This window comes from Oncorhynchus mykiss, chromosome 13 (genome assembly GCF_013265735.2).
Source record: "Oncorhynchus mykiss isolate Arlee chromosome 13, USDA_OmykA_1.1, whole genome shotgun sequence".
NCBI classification, from domain to species: domain Eukaryota; kingdom Metazoa; phylum Chordata; class Actinopteri; order Salmoniformes; family Salmonidae; genus Oncorhynchus; species Oncorhynchus mykiss.
Window position 1 is genome coordinate 64,472,812 of NC_048577.1, and position 20,676 is coordinate 64,493,487.

Consider the following 20,676-nt stretch of genomic DNA (forward strand, 5'->3'; position numbering starts at 1 on the left):
TTTGGTCATTTGTCAAGTGTGTGCAGAAGGGAAGAGTATTGTATGCCAAATTAATGGAAATGCTGCAACTGTGGAGGTGAACATGTGCCTGAATTCCTGGAGTGTCCTGTTAGGGTGAAGGAGAATGCGGTGGCAAGAGTAAGTAGTGTCCTGTTAGGGTGAAGGAGAATGAGGTGACAAGGGTAAGTAGTGTCCTGTTAGGGTGAAGGAGAATGTGGTGGTAAGGGTAAGTAGTGTCCTGTTAGGGTGAAGGAGAATGAGGTGGCAAGAGTAAGTAGTGTCCTGTTAGGGTGAAGGAGAATGAGGTGGCGAGGGTAAGTAGTGTCCTGTTAGGGTGAAGGAGAATGTGGTGGTAAGGGTAAGTAGTGTCCTGTTAGGGTGAAGGAGAATGAGGTGGCAAGGGTAAGTAGTGTCCTGTTAGGGTGAAGGAGAATGAGGTGGCAAGGGTAAGTAGTGTCCAGTGTGTCTCCTATCTGGAGGCAGTGAGAGAATTGGAAGGATGGGGAATAAACAATGGTAGTAGAGCAACCAAGACCAGTGAAGGGTTCTCATCAACCGAGGAATAGTGAAATGCTACATGGTAAAAAGGGGGACTTTGCAATGGTCAGAAACTGTACAGCACAAGCGGAGAAGAAATCTAAGAACATTGGAATGAATCGTGAATGCCGCAGAACGTTTTTTTTTGGGGGGGGCTGTGCTGAGTCAGTGAATGTATGGCCATCACGGAACCCTGAGCCTGTGTATGGATGCATTTTGGAGTGGACTGTGATTGAATAAGTGGGATTGGTTCTTAGTTGACGTGTCCCATGTCCCATGTTTTTTTTTTTCAATGCCACTACCAGCTGGTGGCGATAATGTGCCATTAACATTGGATACCAACCGCCGTTAAACCCCATCGAAGAAGAAGAAGAGAACGTTGTGTTCCAAGTGGCTCTTGGGTAAAAGTAGGCGGTAGCAGACAACAGGATTCTTGAAAAGGGTGTTGAACGTTTTCTTGACTTATAGATCAGGTAATCTCTTTGCAAATAATTTTTCTGAAGTAAGGTCAGCCTACATGAGACGTTTATTTGTCACAATTTAAATCGTTTTCTGATATTTAATTAGATGTTTGATTGCTCTGGTATAATGTTTATCGGAACGCTATGACAAAGGAATAACTGTTGCCTACACATTTCTTGTCATGTGAAGAAACAGTAGCTTCCTTGATGAATTTGGTAAGTTTGGCTGCTTTTTAACAGTAGTGAATAGCTCAGCTGTATACAATTATACGTTCAGTTAACTTTTAACATTATATCTCTGCTGTGTGGTATAAAAAAGTGAGTTTGGTTAACTAACAGTAGCCTATAGCTCTACTGTATAAAATGTATTGGTCTAGTTTTCATAATCTTTAATCTTCCACATCAATGCGTTACATTTGAACAGCTGGACAAAATAAATCATGGCGGTAATTAAAGCTGGACAAAGTAAACCATGGCGGTAATTAACTTGTTGGGATATTTTGTCCTTCAACAAAGTAACCTTCTAGCCTATCGCACACAATGCTCTGGGTAATTGCGGCAATTCACCCACTATGCTGTTTACTTTGTGCATCTAGCCTACTTCATATCGCGGAGTCTACCTTTAAACTCAGAATATGCTATTCTGTTATTTTGACTCTTTTGAATGTTTTTTCTTTTACTAATATTTCTTGATTCCTTCCTAAATATGTATTAGACTGTTTGTAGAGGCCTACCTCAAGTCCCGGCAGTGTGTCAAGGCCCGTATTTTGAGAGGGTGGAGCTCCTCGTTGCGGTTCTGCTCCTTGTTCTACATCTCCTAATCTCTCCTCCTAACACGTATGAACCCAGAACTTCGTCGAGCAGCTGACCAATTACGTGAGACTTTAGTTCTGGATTAATCAAGATTAGCTCAGTGGTGAGAGTTGTGGTCAACTCCACTGAATGCTCAATCAAAGGTTCTGAACATAAGACAGGGGGCGTTACAAGTGTTATCAGTTTTGACATTTGTACTAAGAGTAAAAAATATATATACCACTTCCAAAGTGCTGAAATTATTTTCTATGTACAATACCTCCTGCGTTCACCAGGACAGAGCTAGCTCATCCCCCTCCACCCTGCCAGAGTGCCAGGGTCGTAACTCTCCCAGTAGGCCTTACTGCTAAATCTGAAGAGGGTGTCTGTGTGGCTGGTCGACTGCAGGAAAACACCAGGGCAGAGTAGAACTTCAAGAGGGGGACACGAGAAGGAAGGAGATGGAGATTTGATTTCATCAAGTAAGAACAATGGGGTGTGTGGATTAGACTACAATCTGCTTCTGCAACTTCTGTTAATTGATAGATACAAAATATACTGTATATTTATGATAATATTTGTTTAGGGACCCATATTTCCAAAACCTAGTTATTCAATGTCTTTGTTTCTCTCAGTATCATCATGATGCTGACGAGACAGAGAATAATCTCACCAGATCAGAACATCTCAAGAAACCCCAGCAGAGACGTACAGGGAATAAACCTCACCACTACTGCTCTGACTTTGGGAAGCGATTCACTACACAAAGGTCCTTAATTCACCAGCGGAATCACACCTGAGGGAAACCATACCGCTGCCCTCAATGCGGGAACTCTTTTGCTGCATCTAACACCTTAAAATATAATCTAAGAATCCATACAGGAGAGAAACCGTACTACTGCTCTCAGTGTGGAAAGAGTTTTGCTGCATCTAACACTTTAAAATATCACCTGAGAATCCATACAGGAGAGAAACCGTATAGCTGCTCTCAGTGTGGGAAGAGTTTCACGTGTCCAGGGTGTCTTAAAGTACACAGAAGAAGCAATACAGGAGAGAAACCTTACAGATGCTCACAGTGTGGGAAGAGTTTCACTGCTTCTCACACCTTAAAATTTCATCTGAGAATTCATACAGGGGAGAGGCCTTACCCCTGCCTTGATTGTGGGAAAGGTTTTGTTAGTGCAGGAGCCATAACTATACACCAGCGTGTACACACTGGAGAGAAGCCTTATAGCTGTCATCTGTGTGGAAAGTGCTTTTCTGTTTCAGAAAAACTAACTCTACACCAGCGGATACACAGTGGAGAGAAACCTTATAGTTGTGATCGGTGTGGGAAATGCTTTGCTCGGTCAGGAGAGCTGACTACACACCAGAAAACACACACTGGAGTGAAGCCTTATAGCTGTGATCAGTGTGGAAAGAGCTTTGCTCGAGCTTCCCCCCTGAATAGACACCAGCGAACACACACTGGAGAGAAGCCTTATAGTTGGAATCAGTGTGGAAAGAGCTTTGCTCGAGCTTCCCCCCTGAATAGACACCAGCGAACACACACTGGAAAGAAGCCTTATAGCTGTGATCAGTGTGGGAAGAGATTCAGTCAATCAGGGACACTGAATTCACACCAGCGAACACACACTGGAGAGAAACCTTATGTCTGTCTATGTGGAAAGATATTTTCTCATTTAGGGCCAATGAAAAAACACCATAAAGCAACAATATGCCATATTTCATCTCTCTCCTATCCAGTTCCAGATCCCTAAATACATGTGAAATAGAAAACATCTAGTGAACAGTCATATCCATCTACCATTCTAAAACAGTTGACTTAGTCTGATCACCATGGTAACCTCAGGAGCATAATATGCAGCTCTGATCTAGGACCAGGTCTCCCCTGTGTCTATGTATTATTGATAATTGTCTTCTTTCATATACTATTATTATTATTAAATAAAGTGGAGCAGTGGTCTAAGACCATCTCAGTCTTCGACCACGAGGCATCACCACAGACAACCTGGTTCGAATCCAGACTGTATCACACGTGATTGGGAGTCCCATAGAGTGGGGCACAAATGGCCAAGCGTCGTCCGAGTTTGGCGGGTGTACGCCGTCATTGTAAATAATAATTTGTTCTTAAAGACTTGCCTAGTTAAATAAATGTTAAATAAAATACATGTAGAATAATGTTTCAACAGTAGTGTGTATTCATGTATTCAATTGATCAATAAATTCAATCCATTATCTTCTGAACAACTTCTGCTTATTTTTACACTTAATTATTTATTCACTAAATGTATTAAAATGCTCCTAAAACTTTAAGAAATTATGCATTACATAATTATATCCATGAAAAACAATATAAACGCAAAAAGTAAAGTATTGGTCCCATGTTTCATGTGCTGAAATAAAAGGTCCCATAAATGTTACATGTGCACACATCATTTTTGTGCAGAAATTTGTTTACATGCCTATCAGGGAGCATTTCTCCTTTGCCAAGATAGTGCATCCACCTGACAGATGAGCACTCTGGAGAAGATTTTCATCAAGGTTCTCTCTGTACTTTGCTCCATTCATCTTTCCCTCGATCCTGACTAGTCTTCCAGGCCCTGCCGCTGAAAAACAACCCCACAGCATGATGCCAAAACAACACATCACCGTAGGGATGGTGTCATGTTTCCTCCAGACGTGACGCTTAGGATTCAGGGCAAAAAGTTCAATCTTGGTTTCATCAGACCAGAGAATCTTGTTTCTCATGGTCTGAGATTCCTTAAGGTGCCTTTTTGGCAAAGTCCAAGCGGGCTGTCATGTGCTTTTACTGAGGAAAGGCTTCCGTCTGGCCACTCTACCATACAGGCCTGATTGGTGGAGTGCTGCAGAGATGGTTGTCCTTCTGGAAGGTTCTCCCATCTCCACAGAGAAACTCTGAAGCTCTGTCTGTGACCATCAGGTTCTTGGTCACCTCCCTGACCAAGGCCCTTCTCCCCTGATTGGTCAGTTTGGCCGGGCGGCCAGCTCTAGGAAGAGTCTTGGTGGTTCCAGACTTCTTCTATCCACTGTGTTCTTGGGGATCTTCAATGCTGCAGAAATGTTTTGGTACCCTTCCCCAGACCTGTGCCTCCACACAATCCTGTTTCAGAGATCTACGGAGTCTGCCTTTCCAAATCATGTCCAATCAATCAAATTTACCACAGGTGGATTCCAATCAAGTTGTAGAAACATCTCCAGGATGATCAACGGAAACGGGATGCACCTGAGCTCAATGTTGAGTCTTAGAGTAAAGGGTGCTGAATACTTATGATGCAAATAAGGTATTTCTGTTGTATATTTTTATTACATTTCCCTCAAAAAATGTAAAACCTGATTTAACTTTGCCATTATGCAGTAGATTGATGAGGGGGAAAATGTATTTAATCAATTTTAGAATAAGGCTGTTACATAACGAAGTGGAAAAAGTCAAGGGGTCTGAATACTTTCTGAAGGCACTAAAAGTCGACCTCCTTAATTATTTATATCAACAACAACAAAATTGCACTTACTCTATGCACACTCACTAGACTACCCACACACTCACTAGACTACCCACACACTCACTAGACTACCCACACACTCACTAGACTACCCACACACTCACTAGACTACCCACACACTCACTAGACTACCCACACACTCACTAGACTACCTACACACTCACTAGACTACCCACACACTCACTAGACTACCCACACACTCACTAGACTACCCACACACTCACTAGACTACCCACACACTCACTAGACTACCCACACACTCACTAGACTACCCACACACTCACTAGACTACCCACACACTCACTAGACTACCTACACACTCACTAGACTACCTACACACTCACTAGACTACCCACACACACTAGACAACCACACACTCACTAGACAACCACACACTCACTAGACTACCCACACACTCACTAGACTACCCACACACTCACTAGACTACCCACACACTCACTAGACTACCCACACACTCACTAGACTACCCACACACTCACTAGACTACCCACACACTCACTAGACTACCTACACACTCACTAGACTACCCACACACTCACTAGACTACCCACACACTCACTAGGCTACCCACACACTCACTAGACTACCCACACACTCACTAGACTACCCACACACTCACTAGACTACCCACACACTCACTAGACTACCCACACACTCACTAGACTACCTACACACTCACTAGACTACCCACACACTCACTAGACTACCCACACACTACATTCGCTCACACACACAGAAAACACACGTGCAAATGGGCCCCACACATAGTAACACAATAATAGGGCTATATACAAGGAGTAGCAGTACCGAGGCAATGTGCAGGGGAACATGTGATTAAGGTAATGCAGTATGTACATGTAGTAGGGGTAAAAGGGACTAGGCCATCAGGACATAATAAACAGAGTAGTAGCAGCATATTTGAAGAGTGTGAAAGTGTCTCCTTTTTTATTTCGCAAATATTTATCTTACATTTTTTTTTAACCCTTCATTGTTAGGAATGGGCTCGTAAGTAAGCATTTCACTGTAAAGTCTACACCTTTTCTGTTTGGAACAAGTGACCAATAAAATGTGATTTGATTTGAGTAGCAGAGGAGGATGGGTACAGGGCGAGGGATCCTCGAGAGTGATTAGGAATAATATGTGTTTCAGTAAGGTTGGTTTCTTTGTGTTCATAACCATTGCTATCAACTGTACCGCAAAAATTGAATTGAAGTCACATAAAATATGTTGTGGTGGCAGCTGCAGGAAAGTACTTGGGATTACATGATTTTAACGCGGAAGAATTGCAGGGGGTGTTCTGTTTTTCACAAGGGTTAAATTGGCAGGTATTTTTTCTATCACCAAGTATAATGGATTGTACAGTAGGTGGCAACATGCACCTCTAACGTTTGTTTGCAGACCTCCATAAATACTATTGAAGAAGGACTTCACGTTGGACCAATGGTTTTTATAACTAACCCAAGATAGACCACAGCCTGTTGTTTCCAATGTGAGCAAATAAAACAAGCAAAAGATGGGCAGAGCTAACATTGGCTGGTTCTAGCATGTATTTGCATATTTCGGTTATGGAACGCCTACTCATAAGTGCGCGTGTGCAATAACTAAATTCCATGCACTCCTAAACAACGCACTTTTTAAAAACTTTTGCAAACGGTAAAGTCTTTCAAAGTTAGTCCTATCTGTTCGTAACATATTTTAGTTTTGTAAACAAAAAACTGCATTGATATCAAATGAGCAAAATGACGGCCAAAATCCATCTCGCTCCATCTTCTCTCACTGCCAGCCACTGGGCTTCCTCTCACCACCATATTTGGTAGTGAGTGGAAACGCCAACCGGATGCTTCACATTTATACCTCCAGTGAAATATCTATGTCATTGTTCTCTCTGTGGCTGGACTCTCGAAGAGATCTGTTCCAAGTGGCTTTCAGGTAGACAATAGCAGAAAACAGGATTATTGGTGAATGGGATGTTGTTGAATGTTTTCTTGACTTTTATAGCTCAGGTAAAATCTTATCCAGGATCTTACTGAAGTAAGATTAGCCTACATACATTTGAATCCAGTTTTGATATTTAAATAGACGTTTGATTGCTCTGATCTAGCTGTTTCAGTTGTAGACTTGAGACTGGAATCGCCTGCGACAATGCCATAATAGTTATCTGAACGCTGTGACAAACAACGTAACTATAGCGTACACATTTCTTGAAGAAACGTTGAAGAAAGAATAGCGTCAACAATGTATCGGGTAAGTTTGGTTGCCTTTTGTTAGCAATATAGACCTACTGTGGTCAGTGTGGTGTTTGAAATATCTAGGCCTAGTTTTCACATTTGATCGTCCACTTCCATGCGTTCTATTTGAACAGTTAATGTACTAAATTCTCATACTTGAGTAAAGATATCTTTGTAGAAATGACTCGGCTAAAAGTGAAAGTCACCGAGTAAAAGTATCTGGTCTTAAATATACTATCCGGGGAGCATTCGAAATGTAACTAGTACTTTTTGGTGTCACGGAAAATGTATTGAGTAAAAAGTACATTATTTTATTTATAAATTACTGGAGTAAAAATTGTCAAGTATAATTGTAAAGTTGAGCCACCGCTTGTTTTTAGGAAACTGTGCACACAATTGTGTGACCAAATATGTAGGAAGAGGTCATTTGTGGCTGTGGTAACTAATGACAACCATAAAAGTCTAAATTGGCTATACCGTAAAAATTGCTGAAAAATATAGAAAGAATACTATTTCCCTTGAAGTAGTGATGCTGAATGGAAAACATTGCTCAACTTACCCCACTCTCCCACACTTTAAAGTAGTAATTTTTTATGTTTTAAAATATTTTTTTTAATAAATGTTATTGTTGAAAAGCAATATCCCAACTATAGATACAGTGAAGTACACGCTTTACTGATGTCATCGGCCCCTTCCTTGCTTGAGGAACAACACAATTATTTAACACAGGTTTAACACCTAACACAAACATTGTACTTTTGAAACACTTAGCATAGACTAAGCCCTGTTGTTACCTCATATCCCAGCGATAATGCCTGGCATTACACCTGGGAAGAAAACACTTCCATTTGCTCAAAGTGCCATTGGCTCAACTTACCCAAGGCCAACATGTTGACTACATTAGCCCACACAGCTATTAGCCCACACAGCTACAAGGATGCATTTTCATGCTAGGTTTAGGAACTCAACGCTTATTAAGACCCCAACTGATGTATAGAACAATCTTAAAATTGTCAACTTTGGTTAAGATACAAGCACCATTAAACCTCTACGCCAAATTCAGTTTTTTGGACCCAACTTGCTTTCCACTTTTTTTCATGTGTTTTCTTCCTTCACAGACTCCATGAAATGACCTCTTCCTAAATATTTGGTCAAATTATTCATTTTGTGTATGGTATCCTAGAAACAAGGCCGGCTCAACACTCTCCCCTACAGTAATATGGATAAAAACATGGCACTATTTCCAAAGTTATTATAGTACACATACATTTATTTGTAACTAGGCTATAGTGGTACAATGTCTTATGGGACAGTTAATACTAAAAACTTCTGTAGTATGTGCCATTACAGTTGAACTATTTAAAATAAACATATTATGTACATAATGTTGCTGCTACCGTCTCTTTTGACTGAAAATAAATAACTTCTGGACATCAGAACAGTGAATATTAGCTTCTTTTTTTCTTTAACGGGTCCGATGATCCCGACATGAAGAACATACTGCTTTCCCGGGAACTTGCCCAAATCCCCGTCATTTGCGTGAAAAGAAGACAGAGAAAAAGTGGGTTGCCTTCTGAGAATTCGTAGGCAATCGAATAAACCCCCTCTGCCTTCCGTTCTACTAGCTAATGTGCAATCATTGGAAAATAAAATCAACGACCTACAAGGAAGATTAAACTACCAACGGGACATTAAAAACTAATATCTTATGCTTCACGGAGTCGTGGCTGAATGACGACATTATCAACATACAGCTGGCTGGTTATACGCTGTATCAGCAGGATAGTACAGCAGGTGTCTGGTAAGACAGGGGGTGATGGACTATGTATATTTGTAAACAACAGCTGGTGCATGACATCTAAGGAAGCCTTGAGGTTTTGCTCGCCTGAGTTAGTGTGGTCTAGAGCATATCATGAGGTACTCTATCTACCTAGAGTTTTCATCTGTATTTTTGGTAGCTGACTACATACCACCGCAGGCTGATGCTGGCACTAAGACCACACTCAATGAGCTGTGTTCCGCCATAAGCATACAGGAAAATGCTCATCCAGAGGCAGCGCTCCTAGTGGCCGGGGACTTTAATGCAGGGAAACTTCTGTTTTACCAAATTTCTATCAGCATGTTAAATATGCGAACAGAGGGAGAAAAAAATCTAGACCACCTTTACTCCACACACACCTTTACTCCACACATCTGACCATAATTCTATCCTCCTGATTCCTGCTTACAAGCAAAAATGAAAGCAGGAAGTCAATAAAAAAGTGGTTAGATGAAGCAGATGCTAAGCTACAGGACTATTTTGCTATCACAGACTGGAATATGTTCCGGGGATTCTTCCGATGGCATTGAGGAGTACACCACATCAGTCATTGTCTTCATCAATAAGTAAATCGACGACGTCGTCCCCACAGTGACTACGTACATACCCAAACCAGAAGCCATGGATTACAGGCAACATCTGCACTGAACTAAAGGCTAGAGCTGCCACTTTCAAGGAGTGGGACTGGAACCCAGAACCTTATAAGAAATCCCGCTATGCCTCCGAAGACCTTTAAACAGGTCAACATTCACAAGGCCGCAAGGCCAGACGGATTACCAGGACGTGTACTACGAGCATGCTCTGACCAACTGGCAAGTGTCTTCACTGACATTTTCAACCACTCCCTGTCCGAGTCTTTAATACCAACATGTTTTAAGCAGACCAACATAGTTCCTGTGCCCAAGAACACTAAGGTAACCTGCCTAAATGACTACCAACTTGTAGCACTCACGTCTGTAGCTGTGAAGTGCTTTGAAAGGCTGGTCATGGCTCACATCAACACCATCATGCCAGAATCCCTCAAACATTTCGGGTAGCCTTCCACAAGCTTCCCACAAGAAGTTGGGTGAATTTTGGTCCATTCCTCCTCACAGCTGGTGTAACTGAGTCAGGTTTGTAGGCCTCCTTTCTCGCACACGCTTTTTCAGTTCTGCCAACAATTTTTCTATAGGATTGAGGCCAAGGCTTTGTGCTGGCCACTCCAATACCTTGACTTTGTTGTCCTTAAGCCATTTTCCCACAACTTTGGAAGTATGCTTGAGGTCATTGTCCATTTGGAAGACCCATTTGCGACCAAGCTTTAACTTCCTGACTGATGTCTTGATGTTGCTTCAATATATCCACTTACTTTCCCCTCATGATGCCATCTATTTTATGAAGTGCACCAGTCCCTCCTGCAGCAAAGTACCCCCACAACATGATGCCACCACCCCCGTGCTTCGCGTTTGGGATGGTGTTCTTCGGCTTGCAAGCCTCCCCCTTTTTCCTCCAAACATAATGATGGTCATTATGGCCATAGATACTTTTGTACCCGTTTCCTCCAACATCTTCACAAGGTCCTTTTGCTGTTGCTCTGGGATTGATTTGCACTTTTTTGCACCAAAGTACGTTCATCTCTTGGACACCAAACGTGTCTCCTTCCTGATCGGTATGACAGCTGCGTGGTCCCATGGTCTTTATACTTGCATACTATTGTTTGTACAGATGAACGTGGTACCTTCAATTGGAAATTGCTCCCAAGGATGAACCAGACTTGTGGAGGTCTACAGTTTTATTTTCTGAGGTCTTGGCTGATTACTTTTGATTTTCCCATGATGTCAAGCAAAGAGGCACTGAGTTTGAAGATAGGCCTTGAAATACATCCACAGGTACACCGCCATTTGACTCAAATGATGTCAATTAGCCTAACAGAAGCTTCTAAAGCCATGACAATTTTCTGGAATTTTCCATGCTGTTTAAAAGGCACAGTCAACTTAGTGTATGTAAACTTCTGACCCCCTGGAATTGTGATACAGTGAATATAAGTGAAATAATCTGTTTGTAAACTATTTTTGGAAAAATGACTTTTCATGCACAATGTAGATGACCGACTGGCCAAAACTATAGTTTGTTAACAAGACATTTGTGGAGTGGTTGAAACACTTAGGTTGGAGTCATTAAAACTCATTTATATAAACTTCTGACTTCTACACCTGTTGTATTCAGCGCGTAGGACCAATACAATTAGATTTGACTATGGTAAACTCGGCTATAGTGGTAAAATGCCTTATGGGGACAGTCAATACTACAAACTTCATTAGTAAGTGCCATTACAGTTTTTCTCAATTGCATTTTTGGAAGAGTGTTGTAGAGAGATTTAGACTAAACACTAAAGTAATAAAATGTTTGGTCTAATGATATTCTATGTACAATACTTCCTGTGGTCACCAGGACAGAGCTAGCCCGTCCCCCTCCACCCTGCTGGGGTGCCCTGGTCACAACTCTCCTGGTAACGCCTTACTGCTGGGTCTGAAGAGGGTGTTTGTGAGGCTGGTCGACTGCAGGAAAACAACAGGGCAGAGTGGAACTGTGAGAGAAGGACACGAGAAGGAAGAAGATGGAGATTTGATTTCATCAAGTAAGAACAATGTGTGTTGATTAAACTATAATCTGCTTCTCTAACTGCTCATTGATTGATAAACAATATATATACAGGTAACTACCAAAAGAAACACCAACATAGCGCCATAGTGGCTGCCCTGGATTGATCTGGCTCATTGGACCACTGTTGCCGGCTGCATTTAAGCACTTCAGAGAAACGTGTCGCCTTCCATAGAAGGCTTTGTGGTAACGAGTGTGATTTTCCTCCCCTGGGCACCTGTACCTTGGCGGAGTCTGAGTTGTGGGATGCAGGGGTGGACCTGGGCTCGTGGTGAGATCAGATGGTGCTATCCTCCCAGCGTAGTGATATAGAGCCAGCTGATATCTCTTTTGGCATCGTGCAGGGCTCCTGTTTGGTTGGCGACGTGGTGTCTGGCCGGTTCTGGGAGGGGGCCAGAGACAATTACTTGATGCCAACACATCTTTTTAGCTAAGTTACATGCTGAAGTTATGTTACACTTGGTAACCAGACTGTTTCATCCCAACATCGTTGATGCCTTTACCATCTACACTTGCCAGTTTTAGCCTCAGCCAGCACCATATTCAGATGAGCCTTTACGTCGGTAGCCCTGCCCCCTGGTGAACAATGTATGATCGTTGGATAATTATTTTTTTAAGTCTGATATTGTGGGGAATAGAGTCATCAATGACTAGGGTTTTCAATTTGTCAGAACTAATGATGGGATGCTTCGGCGGCTCAGACCCTGTAACGGGTGGAGGAGAGACCTGAGAAGGCTCTAACTCCCACTCGTTGCTTAGTGGAGAAAACCAGTTAAGTCTCTATCGGCTGAATGAGTGGCACTGGTTGAGCATGCCAAAATATTTTTTCCCCCAGAAGCCATGACAAAATTGTTCGGCTGCGGGGACTGTGAAGGGGGTTTAACACCACTACCTGTATTTACTGGGGGCACAGACACTGTATCATTAATTCCCACACTTGCCCAACGATTGCGTCTGAAGCCGAGCTTGTAATTTGCAATAAGAAGGCATAACTTCACTTTCTTCCGGGGGGGGGACAAGGTCCTGCAGATCTATGTCCAGGTAAAAGTTGTGTGAGGAGAACTAAGACCTTGGTAAACTTGTTAAACACAGACGTTGATTTAAATGGTTAAGAACCAAAAGCGAAAATGTTTGTCAGGTAGCAACAAACAGTACAGCAGTACGGAGACAGCGTGGAAGTGCATTGCGTAGCGTCACCAGAACCTCAACCCTGCTTCGTAGGATACACCTCAGACTCAGCTGCATTCAGTCAAGCTTATGCTGCATGGGTATTCACACTTCATGGGTATGGAGGGGGCGGGGCTTGTCACAATGCCTCCATTGGATGGGACGCTGGCTGTCTACCTAGCCTCATTGGCTAACAAAGGGATGGCTAATTCCAACACATCCCTCCCAAATAAGTATCGTTATTTTTCAGGGTTGCAGCTTGACAAGGTGTACCAGGATCAGGGGGTGGCGGCACAGTCCCTGAACATGGTCACAATGCTGCAGATTTACCAAACTGAGCTATTGGCAGCCCTGGCTGCGAGGATCCCCACACAGAGCTCCTAGATGAGAGTATTACTATGGCCGATTTCATGTTGCGCATGTTCCGTTGCACTGTCTCAGCATTCGGGAGAAGCATGGGGGCTGGTTGACTTTGTCTTAGGTGCCGGAGAGAGACAAGCTGGACAGGCAGAGGCACTTTCTCCTACGGGGTTGTTCGGCTCGGCATCTATGCAGTGTCCCGCTTCACGGCTCTGAAGTATTTTTCTGCCACTGTCTTCGAGAGGATTTGCAGACAAAGGCCCGGCAGTAAGCTGGCGTGCCCTGACTTCTGGATCTACACCCAAGTCTGCTCCTGTTCCCTCAAGAACAGTGTCAGTCTGCTTGGCACAGGCTCCATTTTACTCCTGAAGGTAAAGTGAAAGCTGGTCCCTCTGCGAAGTGGTGAAAGCAGCAGCTCCCGCGCACCTATCACGATGAGAGAGAATCATCCCTAGATTTTCATTGGGAAAGCGGTACCCCTCAAGTGGGTACCACCCCAATCCCACCCATTTTCAGGCCTGTAAAGTGCCATCTCAAGCAATTTCTCTCAGGACAGCTGATACAGCTAGTATCAGTATCTGGTTCCCAAGAGGGGCTGGACTTTGTCCCATTTTAGACCTGCATCCCTTTAACAGGTCTACAAGTTCAGAACCAATCGGCCATTTTTTTTATTTAACCTTTATTTAACTAGGGAAGTCAGTTAAGAACAAATTCTTATTTTCAATGACGTCTTAGAACGACATATTTGTCAGCTCGGGGATTTGAACTTGCAACCTTTTGGTTACTAGTCCAAGGCTCTAACCACTAGGCTACCCTGCCACCCATGTGTTTGGTTCACCTCCAACTTGATGGATATTTGTACTGCGGCCAGTTGTGCATCACCACACACTTTTTTGTGAGGTTTTATCGCTTGGATGTCATTGCCCCAGCGTAGCCCACAGTGTTCTTATGGCTGGGACGAGAGAGGGTCGTTGAAAGGCAGTGCACAGTTTTGCAATATACCCAGATGCCACAGGTTTGTTGTTGGGTTGGAACCCTAGGTGGTCTGCCGTGGGCCATTTCATTTGGTGTTGGGTTGGGTCGTGATTTCAGATCCCCTGAGTTTCCTGACTAAAAGGGAACCTACAGTTATGACTAGTTCAATGAAAGAGGCAAACAAAGTACAACAGTTGTTTGTCCTCACACTGCCATGTTCAGATTAGGAGCGGTACTGAATTGAAGGAATGACTCGTACCTTAGTTTTATCACATGAGAAGGTGAGACTTCTGGTGCGGCACGGTGTTCATTGGCCTTGTCAAGCGTGATTCTAATGTTCCTCAGTAGAGGGCGCTAGTACGTGAACTCCCTATAGCTGTACCTTGTTTCCCTCCTTCAGGGAACAGTAGTTAAAGTAATAACTATGTTTTTTTATGCTCATTAAATCATTCAGTGAACACTCATGCCCTGTGGATGGGGGCATTGTCATCAACCATAGGTTGAAGGTGAACACTCAATGGCTCTGCATTTATTGGCGTTTACCTTGCCCTCTAAGTGGTTGAGTGGACCTAAAGCATGCCAGGAAAATTTACCCAACACCATAAGAGCCGCCAGAACCCTAATTTCCTCAAGTGTTTCCTTTTATTTTGACAGTTATGTTTATACTGAGGGTCGTATTTGTTTATGCATTGCAAAACCTAGTTATTCAATGTCTTTGCTTCACAGGGGACACCCCTAACCGTCATTCTCTCAGTGGGAGGGGCTTATCATCTGGGGAGCCTCAACATCATGTTGCTGACGAGGCAAAAAAGAGTCTCTACAGATCAGAACAACTCAGGAAACCCCAGCAGAGAGATTCAGGGAAGAAACCTCACCACTGCTGCTCTGACTGTGGGAAAAGTTTCACTAGAAGGAGTGGCTTCATTATTCACCAGCGGATTCACACCGGAGAGAAACCATACTGCTGCTCTCAGTGTGGGAAGAGTTTCACCTGTCCAGGAGGTCTTAAGTTACACCATAGAATCCATACAGGAGAGAATCCGTACAGATGTTCACAGTGTGGGAAGAGTTTCGCTGCTTCTAACACCTTAAAATCTCATCTGAGAATACATACAGGGGAGAAGCCTTATCCCTGCCTTGATTGTGGGAAAAGCTTTGCTAATGCAGGAACCCTAACCATACACAAGCGTGTACACACTGGAGAGAAGCCTTATAGCTGTGATCAGTGTGGAAAGTGCTTTTCTCTTTCAGAAAATCTAACCATACACCGGCGCATACACACTGGAGAGAAACCTTATGTCTGTTATCAGTGTGGGAAGAGCTTCACTCAGTCAGGAGATCTGACTACACATCAGCGAACACACACTGGAGAGAAGCCTTATAAATGTGATCAATGTGGCAAGAGCTTTGCTCTCGCTTCGTCCCTGACTAGACACCAGCGAACACACACTGGAGAGAAGCCTTATAGCTGTGATCAGTGTGGGAAGAGCTTTGCTCGAGCTTCCAACCTGTCTACACACCAGCGAACACACACTGGAGAGACACCTCACAGCTGTGATCAGTGTGGTAAGAGTTTTAGTCAGTCAAGAGATCTGATTACACACCAGCGAACACACACTGGAAAGCGGCCTTATAGTTGTGATCAGTGTGGGAAGAGTTTTAGTCAGTCAGGGAACCTGATTAGACACCAGCGAATACACACTGGACAGAGGCTTTATAGCTGTGATCAGTGTGGGAAGAGTTTTAGTCAGTCAGGGAACCTGACTAGACACCAGCGAACACACACTGGAGAGAACCCTTATATCTGTGTATGTGGAAAGATATTTGTTCATTTAGGGCCAATGAAAAAACACCAGAAAGCACAAACGTGTCTTTCAACTCCCTCCTATCTGACACCGGTTCCAGATCCCTAAATAATGGATCAGTAGAAAACATCTAGTGAACCATCATATCCATCGCTCATTCTTAAACGGTTGACTTAGTCTGATCACCACGGTAACCTGTTTGGAACATAGATGCGGTAAAGAAGTCAATTGAACTCGAGCAAAACAATGGAATTGCCATGGAAAGAAAAGGCCATGGATGAATAATTCTGAATCTCTTCATTGCCCCCCAGCAAAATTATCCTACGTTTAGACTATTGTTTATATGTGTATGTCACAATATATTGAGGTACAAATCAGAGTGTAATGCTTGTATGGATGTCAACCCTAACAATAAATGTTAGTTTCCCCAATCAACTGCATTAGTTAAAAAATAATTGACTACCACCACCGATGTCTGTATGCTAGCTATGCTAACCAGCTTATACTAACTGGAGTTGGCATTTAGAAGTCACTTCTCAACTTTTATATGTTACCTGCGAAAACAGCCAAATATATCCAAATCGGACTTAAGAAACCACATTGTGAGCCTGTTACAATACATATAGTGCATTCGGAAAGTATTCATACCCCTTGACTATTTTCCACATTTTGTAACATAGCAGCCTTAAAATGTATTAAATACCTTTCCCCCCCTCAATCTACACACACTACCCAATAATGACAAAGGGAAAAGTTTGGGAATTTTAGCAAATGTATTTTTTTTAAAGAAGAAAAAAAGATGCATACCTTATTTACATAAGTATTCAGACCCCTTTCTATGAGACTCAAAATTGAGCTCCGGTGCATCCTGTTTCCATTGAGATGTTCCTACAACTTGATTGGAGTCTACCTGTGGTAAATTCAGTTGATTGGACATGATTAGGAAGTGCACACAACGGTCTATATAAGGTCCCACAGTTGGCCGTTCATGTCAGAGCAAAAACCAAGCCATGAGGTTGAAGGAATTGTCCGTAGAGCTCCGATGCAGGATTGTGTCGAGGCACAGATCTGGGGAAGGAACCAAAACATTTCTGCAGCATTGAAGGTCCCCAAGGACACAGTGGCCTCCATCATTCTGAAATGGAAGATGTTTGGAAACACCAAGACTATTCCATTTCAGAATAAGGCTGTAATGTAAAAATGTGTGTGGGGGGGGGTACACATCCTGTAGAAAAAACAAACACCACTGCTTTGCGAAGAGCAAGAAGTATGAATTCCCTGACTTCTACTGAGGTCGTATCACCATAAATGCTGCATGGCCAATGCAGATGTCAGATTGACCATGCAGCGCCCAGATGCACAATGTGCTTCTCTCTCCAAAACGCTCTCTCTCCTGCCAATTTGTGCACATTCATTGTTTCATAACTTCATTGTTTCATAACTTCATTGTGTGAATTGTTTGCATTTGATATCACTTCCACATTACATATCACCAGTAGTGCATTCAAACGTTAATTCCTGTAATTTCTAATCTGCAATATTTGTTACTTTGGTTACAGTAATTTCTGTTAATGCATTCAATATAATTATTCCAGTATTATTGTCGGAGTCGACACGTTGTTTGCAGACCGCACAACCAATGCTGCACTTGAGAGAAACGAGTTTTGGTTGATTTCATTCCATTTATGAGTTTTGTCATTTTAGTCAGTCTTTTGTTTGGAGCGCTCTTGTCAATGTTGAGTAAGGACCCGCATGCATAGAAGTAGGCCTATAGGCTACCTGGCCTGGGGGCAAATGTGTGTGTATATAAATGTGCCCATTTTGGAGATAGCATTTCTGATTGGCTTAACACACCATCACTGATGACCTGTTGATCTTCTCAAAGTAATGTTTTCTTCACCTCAAACAGCAAGCAAACAAAGTCTGTTTGAGAATTACAATAGTTACGCATTTTGTATTTAAAATCTTTCCAGCTCTCTCCCTTTTTCAATAACCACATAGTGTGAAAGGGAAAAATGTCATGCTCTGATCCAGTGGAAACATCAAAAATAGGCTGATCACTTATCAGTGCTTGACTTGGACTGAAACAGGTTCCGGTACTCATTTTGGGTGCTGGTACTGTTTTATATTTTGGTGCAGAAACACCACAATACTTTTGAGCTAATATTCTACAAGACAAACAGGAGCTTTAGCAGTTGAACATTTGAGGTGCTGGTACTCCATTGAGCTCCTGCTCAAGTTTCTTATCCCTTGTGCAAATGGCCTACAGCTGTGTCTGTCCAGAGCTCATTGGCACAGGAAACTGAGGGTCCAGAATATTTTATAAAATGTTGCAAGTTCGCTAGCACAAGTTTCAGGCCGCACCCTTAATGGTTGATACAATGTTTCAAGTTTGTTGCAGACAGGCCATTTGTATGTAGTCAATGTGATTTATAGGATATTTCATTTTATCAGGATGTTTCCTACCTGCAGGCTGAAAGGTTTTTATTCGTTGGCTTTATGTTGGCAATAGAAGTTACTTTTTAGGTTTGTACCATTTTCATTTAGATTTGGCTAGAAATTTGATTAACCATTTGACAATGATTTTGAGATATGTAGACGTTATTATAAATTTAAATGACACTGTTTCACAAAAATGTGCATATGAAAACCATAACTGGCACACAGATCAGTAGAAATGGTAAGAAATTGTCATTCCACATGAAAGGTTGCGAACTCCTCTTGTAGCCTATTACTAGTAACTTCAGGAGAGTAATGGCAGAATCGGAGAAAGCCAGCTGGAGCGGGAGAAGAATGGTTGGGTCAGGTTACGTTTTTCCTTCTTCTGGTTATCTAGATCTCTGGCGCCCTCTTGAGTCATTTGCCTTATTTCATCAAACCATAAGCTTAAAGCATCAGACAAGCTCAGTGCATATAGTTGATTTTATTAAAACACATTGGGTGTGTCTATAAATAAAAACAGACACATTGAAACATTGAGATCAAATGGATTGGTTAAAAGAAGAAATTAATTTCGGTCTACAGAATTTTTTTTTGTCGGGATAGCCCTACTCTGAATACTTTCCAGATGCTGTATATCATGACGATTTGACGAATATCCACTTTGTTAGATCAGATTTGTTGAACGGTCTTCATTCCATTGACTCCTTTACTGCATCTATAATATGCAGCTCTGATCTAGGAGCAGGTTTCCCCTGTGTCCATGCACACATTGTGGCCTAAAGCGATAAATGTTATATATTATATTGATTAAAAGTCACCTTGTCTGAGAGCGATTTACATGTCTTGCCAGGGTAGGCCTACACGAAACACATCCCTTATTGTCAGTGTTTCTAAAATCTCCTATGGGAAAAATGTAATGGTGGAAAAACAATTGGAACCATTTCCCTGTTTGACCACTAGGTTTTATGGGTATTATGACACGTCCACTGTCGGGCTCTATAGAGAGAAATAGTGATGGCATCTTTTTATAGGCACTAATTTTGCCATGGATCTTTGAACAAAGCCATGGGGAAATTGTATGGCGTTTTTGGCTAAATGCCAAAAATAAGGTCTGTGGGAAACAGGATCAGAGCTGTTTCTGTTTTGTTTTGAGTCTTCATCAGCTAATGTAACTGTTTGTGAATTTAGAAAGCTTTTTTATGACATAAATCCATAAATCCAAGAGAGAGAGCTGCCCTATAAAAAAAATGTGAGTTTGCTATTCACAAGAAGCATTGCCTAATGTGAACCATGCCTCGAATAAAAGATCTCAGAAGACCTAAGATTAAGAATTGTTGACTTGCATAAAGCTGGAAAGTGTTGCATATCAAGGCTTTTAAAGATATTTTTGTATCAGTCATATGGTCAACCAGTATAGACAAATTGTCTATAAATTGAGAAAGTTCAGCACTGTTTCCACTCTCCCTTGGAGTGGCCGTCCTGCAAAGATGACTGCAAGAGCGCAGCGCAGCATGTTCAATGAGGTTAAGAAGAATCCTAGAGTGTCAGCTAAAGACTTACAGAAAACTCTGGAGCATGCTAACGTCTGACGAGTCAATAATATGTAAAACACTAAACAAGAAAGCCGTTCGTGGGAGGTCACCATGGAAGAAGCCTCTGCTGTCCAAATAAACCATTGCTGCACGTCTAAAGTTCGCAAAAGAGCACCTGGATGTTCCACAGCGCTACTGGCAAAATATTCTGTGGACAGATTAAATTAAAGTTGGGTTGTTTGGAAGGAACACACAACATTATGTAGAGAAAAAAAAAAGGGACAGCACACCAACATCAAAACCTCATCCTAACTTTAACTGCTACTCTCTGTTTATCATATCTGCATAGTCACTTTTAACCATATCTACATGT

The 20,676-nt window shown here is 42.3% G+C and overlaps 2 protein-coding genes across 3 annotated transcripts; both read left to right on the plus strand.

Moving 5' to 3' along the window:
- Positions 1–1,016: 1,016 nt before the first annotated feature.
- LOC110487491 (zinc finger protein 501) lies at positions 1,017–16,764 on the plus strand. Of its 2 annotated transcripts, none has more exons than XM_036941940.1 (3): positions 1,017–1,214; positions 11,813–11,999; positions 15,251–16,764. In XM_036941940.1, the coding sequence occupies exons 1-3, from the start codon at positions 1,206–1,208 to the stop codon at positions 16,435–16,437; spliced, it is 1,383 nt and encodes a 460-aa protein (XP_036797835.1). In that variant the 5' UTR covers positions 1,017–1,205; the 3' UTR covers positions 16,438–16,764. The 2 variants fall into 2 exon arrangements, with proteins under 2 accessions (XP_036797835.1, XP_036797834.1); XM_036941939.1 differs by lacking the exon at positions 1,017–1,214 and adding an exon at positions 7,198–7,579.
- On the plus strand, positions 1,471–4,290 carry LOC118938485 (zinc finger protein 239-like). Its single transcript, XM_036942524.1, has 3 exons — positions 1,471–1,476; positions 2,426–2,498; positions 2,592–4,290. The coding sequence occupies exons 1-3, from the start codon at positions 1,471–1,473 to the stop codon at positions 3,548–3,550; spliced, it is 1,038 nt and encodes a 345-aa protein (XP_036798419.1). The 3' UTR covers positions 3,551–4,290.
- Positions 16,765–20,676: the final 3,912 nt, after the last annotated feature.